An 8,443-nucleotide genomic window follows, 5' to 3' on the forward strand; every position below is an offset into this window, starting at 1 on the left:
AGGGGACCATCAACCTGTAGAAGCATGATAACTTCCTTATGTGCTTCGTTCAGTGGAGGCCTCTTCCTGTGAAAAGGAGTTCTTCCTCCCTGCTATGATGATTGAGATGATTGTTGTTGGGAAATTGAGATATATAAATAAAAACTAACTTGAGTTAAGGTCAAGAAAAAAAGCTTCAAATATTCTATCAGAGATGACGAGCCGTCTGTGATGTGAAACGCTGAGTCTCTTGCCCAGATTGTTACGTCGATGTTTGTGAAGGATACCTCAGCAGCGTATTTAAATGCACTGAGTCGGCATCATTTATGAACATGTTGGGTTAAAAGACAACTGCTCACATTGCTGTGACAGCTGCATCACTGTATCAGTGCCAAAGAATGTGTTCTGTAATGTTTGTGATGTAAATCATCTAAAACAACATTTTCAAACAGTCCTGACAGGGATGCTGGACCAACCTTCAGCAGGTCATTAAAAACCACAAGAAAAAGCTATTCTCCATATGTCAGGTCACTGAAAGGTCGTCATCTCTGAACAAGACTTCCCTTAGAAGTCACTAGCCATGATCAGGGGTCGGCAACCCTGGGCACGCGAAGGGTTAACTGATGGCACGACCATAGTTGGACTAGCCATCGGGCAAATTTTTGTTTTTATGGGCCGATGATTGTTTTTGTTTTGTAGCGGTATAAACAATAAAAGGTGGTGGATTGGCCAGATGCTGGCCGATGTGTAAAAATAACTCAGTCGTTTGGTGGTGGCTGTGGCGGAGCTTCCACAGAGGGCAGCAGGTGGATGAGGGCTGCTGAAGCATTTGAAGTGTTGGAATGTGGAAATTTCAACATCGCTTGAAAACAACTACCAGCTAGCAATGTCCCTCTCACCAGTAGGCGAAGTTATTTTTAGCCAATTACAAGTTGAATCTGGTAGTTGGGGTTGTTAGCTAAGATACCATCATTAAGAAGGCCCGAGCATTTTGACTAGAGACCGGCCCCCCAGGTATTAAAGCCATAAAGCCTTTGAATGAAAACAAACGCTGTGGTGACAGTGATGTACAGTGTTGTTGGTATATGTATGATTTCTATAAATTTTACATCAGATAAAAACTTCATGCAGTCTCTCCTGCATGAAGTCCAGGTGCTGGTTTTCCAGTGTGTGCGTCTGAGGCCCCAAAGCTGACTCAGAGCCGTAACACCATCAATGGCTGCAGTATGGAACAGGTGTGGGTGTGTCCTCATCTCCCAGAGGAGTCCAAATCGTCATCAAACAGCCCTACAGACACAAAAATGTGAAAATATAAACAACCAGACTATCAGCAGTGATTTAAGTACTTTAAGACCTCTGTGAAAACCATTTACAGTATATATCACAGAATTTAAGGCCTTTATAATCACAGAGCACAGAGAAAAGTACTAAACTGAATCAATTTCAGCTTTCGTTTCTCATGATGTATATTGTATTAATAATTAAATTTCATTATCTGTAGCTTTACCACACATTTGCCACACAGGTGTAGATACTGTAGGTTCAGTGAATGCTTAGATTGCACTGATTAGAATATACTGGACATTCAAAGCTAAGATTCAGCGCACTGTGTTACAGGCTGGGATTTGATGACTTCATCATATATACAACCTTTGATCATCGTTTATGTCCAGTTGAGAATCTGTGCACTCACATATTAAATGAACTGAAATCAGTAGTGTGATCTCCAGTCTTTATATGCTGAATGAGAGAACTGAAAGCTGTTATTTTAATCAGCCTGTCTCAGTTGTTTTAACTCACAAGTATCACAAAGTAATGTGGTAACATCTGGACTGACGAGTTTACTGTCAGCATTTTAATCGCTAGTTTAAAGGCTATAGGCTGCAGCCGTTGCTCTAACACTGTATAAATGTAACAGGCCTCAGTGCTGGTTCTAACAGTCTGAGCTGCTTCCAGCTTTATTTGTGAAGAGCACAGCAGCTTACAAAACACGTAGCTAGCTCGTACAGCTGCGACGTAAAACTTTCATAAGCTAAGATGACCTTAAAATTACGGAGCCCCGCAGGGGACATGGGAGAAAAAAAATTAAGACGGACTTTTGTGAGATCTCGCAAAAGTTTTAACCTCATTCTTCGGAGGCCGCCAGCTCGAAGCCAACCGGGAGGTCGAGGCACGATGTGCCGGGAAAGCGGTGTTCCTCCCGGCTGTAGTAGGTCTCGACCTCCCGTTAGCTTTGAGCTAGTGGGTGTCAGATCTCCGAAAACGTCAGAGCACTTTTGCAAATATGTGATGTCTTGTAAACCGAGCAGATATCTGACGTTTACACAACTACATTCACGCCTCAAAATATCTTAAAAGTGTATTTTGTGACCCAGAAAGAGTAATATTACAACTAAGTAGCTGCCGCCATTGTTGGAATTCAACTTTTGCGAGATCTTGCAAAAGTCCGTCTTAATTTTTTTTCTCCCATGTCCCCTGCGGGGCTCCGTATAAAATAACGGGGCTACGTGCAGTGATGCTAGCGTTAGCCACGTTAGCGCGTTACCTTCACAGGTGGTCAGACTTTGTAAACAGGCACTCAGTCAGAGGCTGTACTCTCCGTTTCGCTGCAGGGTCCCTTCATTCTTCACATATCCGTGTCGAGCCGAGTGTAAATCCCGAGGTTTAACAGCCTTTGTACAAGCACACACGCTTCGTAGCAGGGCAAAGCTATGAGCTAGAAACATCCAGGCAGACAGCCTGTGTCTGACCAACCAATCAGAGAGCTCCTTACATCCCCCGGTGTGGCTAATTTGAATAGCAGCAGGATTTTTAAAATGAAGTTGTTAATCCAACTGCTAATCCAACAGCTAATCCACATGTTAATCCCTGAGCGAACAGGAAAGGGAAATGGATTTTGAAATGAGTGGAATCCCCATTTTAAAAAGCATTTTGAAAATCACTTAATATTAAAGTACAATTTGAAAATGGTTTTGAAATGAAGTTTATTAAATTGGAATTCAAAAATGAATTTACAAATGCAGAATTGTACAATTCATTATTTAAGCACAGAATTTCGATGCGTGTGGCTCTTGTGCTCCTTCCCCCCTCCCTCTCCTGTTGGTACTTCAATCATGAAACTGATCAGCTGATCGGCTTTACTCTCTTGTTTGTTTATCACTTTGCACATCGCAAATTAGCTCGCATAGACACATTAGTTGTGCTGCTTCTTAATGACAGTATGTTAGCTAACAACCCCAACTATCAGATTCAACCAGATTCAAACCATTCAAACCAGAAAGCTTTAATGAGCAGCTGGATTCGTCTCGCATTAACTGGTTGGACACAGAGGACATCGAAATGCAGCTGATTGAACTGGATGCTCGACTCTGTGGGGTCAAAGTTTGCAGAACTACGAGCACAGCTGGAATCCACAGCTGTGCGTGTTCATGGAGCTGCATGTTCACCTGCTGGACGTCACTACCTGACAAGTTTAACTCTTCAGAACATTGCAGAGGCCTTATTGACAGTGTTTGGCTCTACATTATTATTAAATTTATTGCTAATGCAATCATATGGCACACTGACTTCTGGGCGCTCATCATCAGAAAGGTTGCGACCCCTGGGCATGATGATTGAATGAATGATACGTTATAATAGCTTCAGACTCGGCTCTTTGCATAGATGAGCTGATCCCATCTGTCCTGCTGACATAAGCAGTGATTAAACGCTTCATTGTTAATAAACAGAGGCAGAAACAAAAGAAAAAAGTTCTCCAGTAAAATTCTCATAATGCTCTTTTGTCATTCAAATTGTTTGCATCTTTCATTCTCTCTGTATTTTATAAAGCTTCCTTTGTACTGGGATGTGCTTATAAGACTACTTTGGCCTTGCATAAGCAACTGTGTGTGTCCTCAAAACGTTTAAATACAATCAGGTGTATTTTGTGCTTGCAGAGAGTTTCAGAAAGGAGAGCTTTGTGAGTTTCTTTTTGAACCCAGGATCCGGAAACCAAGTAAGTCATGTGCATGCGTTATCAATGCATAATGTTTTCTGTTACATCTGCAGACTAATTATGAATGTATCGTGTTTTTGTCGTTAACAGGTGGTACAGCTGACGGGGTTCAAGCCATCAGGTACGGAGCTACAACCCCCCGATACTGTGTTTGAGTTGGTTGGGAATTTGTTGCTTTACGTTCACACCACAAGTTCAACAGCAGAACAGAGTAAATGATGTAAAGAGAACTCGTGAGGAAAAGAAGAAAGTATCAAACATGATGAGCTGAAAGTCAGAATTAAGGAGAAGCAGCAATAAATAATTACAAACCGACAGCAAACACAGCAATGCAGGTGAACAGTGAAGTGGAACGACTGAATTAGAGGCCACGAGTTGTTTTGGTCTGATGTGAGCAGCAGTGACTGAACTGCACAGCAAACAGCAGCAGGAGCTCTTCTTCACACAGAGACACGCTCTCTGAAAAACAACAAACAGCAGTTGGTGAAAATATGAATATTTGTGAGTTGAATTGATTTGAAGTCTGTTTAAACCGTGTGTCCAAACATAGAATGTTGAGTTCAGTCTGATTTAAATTTGATTATTACAGAAGAGGAATACAGTCGGCTTGGCATCTGGGTTCAAACACACACGAGTGCATTGAAGCACCAGGCCCAGGTAGTCTGCCTGACAGGGAGGATATATTTGGTATATGACACGAGGAGTGGCTTCACTTGGTGCTCTCCATTTCAGATACATCACAGCGTGCAAAAATCAGACAATCACAGGATTTCAGGGGCTCATAAAACAAATGAAATCTGTGAAATCCTGTCAGCTCATTGTCGGCGTCAATACCAGAGAAGTAAATTGCATCGTTGATCACTTAACCTCTTAAGCCCCAAGGGCTTTTCTGAGCTTCCTACTCGAAAATGACATGCTCAGAATAAATGGAGTATTTCTCTGGAATTTCAAACTCTGTGTATACAATCTTGGTATCAAAATAAAGCTAACACTTGTGAGATTTCATCAGAACTGTAAATATTACTGCAGATGTTACTGTGTCAAAGTTATTCTGACCCATACATTGAAAATTTTGACTTTTTTTTCCCCTCGCCTAATTTTAAAAGTGTTTTATATCATATAACACCTCTGAAAATATGCTCTGGTAGACATTTCACTCCAGGAAATCATAAATCTAAATGTGGACATTACCTGTCCAAAGATTCATGGTGATGTGATGAAGTAGAGCAAAGTTACAGAGGTTTTAGTAGAGTCATAGCCAGGCGTTTTGCAATTTGGCACAGTTTGGCACAGTTTGGCACATTTTGGCACAATCTGTGAAAGTTGAAATCTTTCAACAGCTGAATAACACAAACTATGTGTCCAGTTGTTGTATAGTAGCCAACAACTGTCTTAGAATTATGGACAGCTGTGGCTCATCAGGTTGTCCCTGCACTACCTGATGTGGGGACAACCTGTCCCTCGTTCCTCCAATGTGCAGTTTTAAGTGTCCTTGGGCAAAATACTGAAGATGATGAACTGTAATTGCAGCTGGAGCGGTCGGTGCAAGTCTAGCTACCATTACACTGACCGGACGTGTAGAAAGAGTGTAATGAAACCTTTGTTTCTACGTGCACATGAAACCTTCACCCTGGCCTGATGGTGGGTGCTCCACACTGAAGCAGCGACTTCTGTGATCTTTGTGATCAGAGAACCTCTGATGGCTGCGTTTATTCACTCTTTGTGAGAGGAGTTTGGTCAATGCCATCACCTATAGGTTTCTGACTGCGTGCTGTTGGCTGCCTCAACGTTTTAATATCCATCTGTGGCCTCTGCGCCTTCACAGATTCCAGTGTTAGGAGTGCTTCGAGTCCTACCTGTTTCTTCTTTATCTGCCTTCAAACCACACTACATGGCGTATTCAAAAAAGCCTTGAGAACAAAATAGAAATAAGCATCTGCAATTATGCTCATTCAAATTCCTCATTTGACATTTGAGTTGGCTGAATGAAGTGACTCATATACTTCAGCGGGCTTTTGTCGATATTATCTTTTAATAGTATAAGAGCTCTATAATGCTGTTAGGATGTGGAATGCTGTTTTTAGAGTAATTTCAATGCTTGTTGCACAAGAAGAAGAAAACATAGTAGCTGTAATTTTTCACTGAGGATGATGAGTTTCCTTCCAACGGTGTGAAGAAAATCCACGTTTAATAGCGAGAGAGCTGAGGTGCAAAAATTAAGGAGGGGCAGGTTACCTTTTCTCCCGTTGTCTCTATTTCCTGCTTAGCGTGCAGCATTAGGCTGCATAGCTGTCTTTCATAAAGATGAATGTGCAGACACACAACAGATGGTCCCCATATTTCCAGAGGGCTCGGTTGTCTTCAATGGTTCCAAATTGGCCGCCGGTGGAGAGAAGGAAGTTTGGAATAGATTCATTAAATGTTTAGGCGCCTGGGAGGACGGTGTGGAGTGCTGCGGGCGTTCATTGTTGACAGCAGAGACAAAGCAGAAGTTCATTCCCTTAATCAGAAAAATCCAGCGCTGGCCATTCATGCTGTCGGCCATTAACCACTCCAGCACCTGCTCTCTCTCGCTCAGCCTTTCATTCCTCTCTTCTCTTTGTACACAAACATGCTCTCACTCCCGTAACGCAGACGACATTAAATGTCAGCCGGAGCCGGGAGTCATAGCTAATGCCTTTCACTTTGCTGTTTCAACGCAGGTTGTTGAACTACAAATGGAGTGGAGCCTATACTCAGCATCTACACACGCATCTTCATCGTCATCAGATGATGAATGGATGAAGATGAAGCCCCGATGCCGTCACTGTCCTCTCCTCAGATCTCATCAGAATCCGTCTGATAATTTACTCGTTTGATATCTGGAGGCTTTTAAATCCCAGGACACAAACATGTGCTCTGTTCACCGTCGTTGCTCCAGAACGACGTGTCCATGTTTTTCAGTTCAAAGTGCAAAATCAGAAGCAGGTTTTACGACCTCACACTTACAGCTGACCCGCAGCGATCGAGTCTATCGTTCCAGCTTTTGTTAATTAGAGAAAAGGGCACAAGTGTGATCCCAGGAATTTTTATCAAGGTAATTGAACTTTTTTATTTTAATTAAAAAGCAGAATAGAGCCAACACCAGAGTGTCTCCACGTGACACTTGAGGCTCCAAATCCAAATCAGTCCCGTAAACTCGACATGTTTACAGCCTGATGCTGCACCTGTAACCAACAGCTGTGCGCTGACTCCTCCCCCATCAGCGTTATCTGACAAATACTGCGTGGGGCAGTGTGCTGCATTTTGGTCGCATTTATTCGTCTGTCTTCAGCTAAGCACATATCTGTGGCTCGTTCCTGCACAGAACACCAGCACGACTCACATCAACATTCAGGCTGCAAAATACCGAGTCCAGAAAACACGAGGAAGCGTGTCCATCTTTTATATACAGGTGCATATAATCAGACACAAATTAGCGATGTTTTTGTCTCGGAGACCTTTGAGTTTGTGGCCACTCGTTTAAATGTCTGTAGAAATATTTTGTCACCCTCACTTCACCCAAATAACATCAGCTCGGAGGCGTTTCTGCTCCTGTTGTCAGTTTGAGCTTTTTCCAGGTTTCTGTGATTCCAGATCTAAAGAACCTCCCTGAAAATTGTTCCAGGGAATTCTGCATCATATTCAGGAAACAACAGGAACAACTGGAAGCTGCTGCCATAATGGATTTCTAATACAACCATGTGCAAGTGTCTTTGTATATGGGATGGTTACCTAATCATGTTTCCCATTTAGACACATTTAGACATGTTGCTCTCTCGTTCATTTAAATCTCACGCACAGTAGACGCTTGGCTTCCTCCTGCCCACAAGTTCAGTGGAAATAGCTCCGAATCAGTCTTAGGAACAGGAACAGACTCAGTGTGCCACTCCGATTATTAATGTGGGTTTAATGTTCATAAAGTAAGACTGTAGACGTACAGTTCAACTGACCAGATCTCAACAAACAAGCGGAGCAACGAGTGTGTTTGTGTGTCTGAAATCGGACTCAGTAACTGTGTGCTCGTATATTTTGTTCTACAGCAATAACGTCTCAGTATGTGGAGGGAAATGATCAAAATACGTGCATATTCAGAGATTATGTAGTTGGACAGTTTCTGTTCTGGCATCCTTAATCGCTTAATATCCACCAGATCATTGGCGACCTGTCTGTGATTAAATTAACATTTACACCTTTAAATAGAGTTTTATTTGAAACGACAGAAACATGTTTGTCAGACGTCTGCCTGTTTAGCATGTGGCTAACAAACGAACCCTCGACAGGTCACTGATCAGCTGGTAGATGCTGGGAGGTTAAAATATTTTTTAAATGCATAAATAAAAACATCTTTAAAACACACGTTACCCTTTGGAAGAACTGTCGGGAATATTTCCACAGTGAGACAAAGCTCTGTGCCGTTAGTGCAAAGCTGATGAATGTTGTGTAAAAACA

The 8,443-nt window shown here is 42.3% G+C and overlaps 1 protein-coding gene across 5 annotated transcripts in view; it reads left to right on the forward strand.

Moving 5' to 3' along the window:
- Positions 1 to 8,369, forward strand: part of adgrd2 (adhesion G protein-coupled receptor D2) — a 55,025-nt gene extending 46,656 nt beyond the window's left edge. For 4 of the 5 annotated variants that reach the window (XM_085179486.1, XM_085179491.1, XM_085179488.1 and 1 more), the window contains 2 exons: positions 3,915 to 3,973; positions 4,064 to 8,369. In XM_085179486.1, the coding sequence (XP_085035612.1) occupies positions 3,915 to 3,973; positions 4,064 to 4,192 (188 nt within the window). In that variant the 3' untranslated portion in view covers positions 4,193 to 8,369. The remainder of the gene's footprint in view (positions 1 to 3,914; positions 3,974 to 4,063) is intronic. The other variant, XM_085179490.1, reaches the window with a different exon arrangement.
- Positions 8,370 to 8,443: the final 74 nt, after the last annotated feature.

Source organism: Neolamprologus multifasciatus, chromosome 12 (genome assembly GCF_963576455.1).
Source record: "Neolamprologus multifasciatus chromosome 12, fNeoMul1.2, whole genome shotgun sequence".
Lineage (NCBI taxonomy): Eukaryota > Metazoa > Chordata > Actinopteri > Cichliformes > Cichlidae > Neolamprologus > Neolamprologus multifasciatus.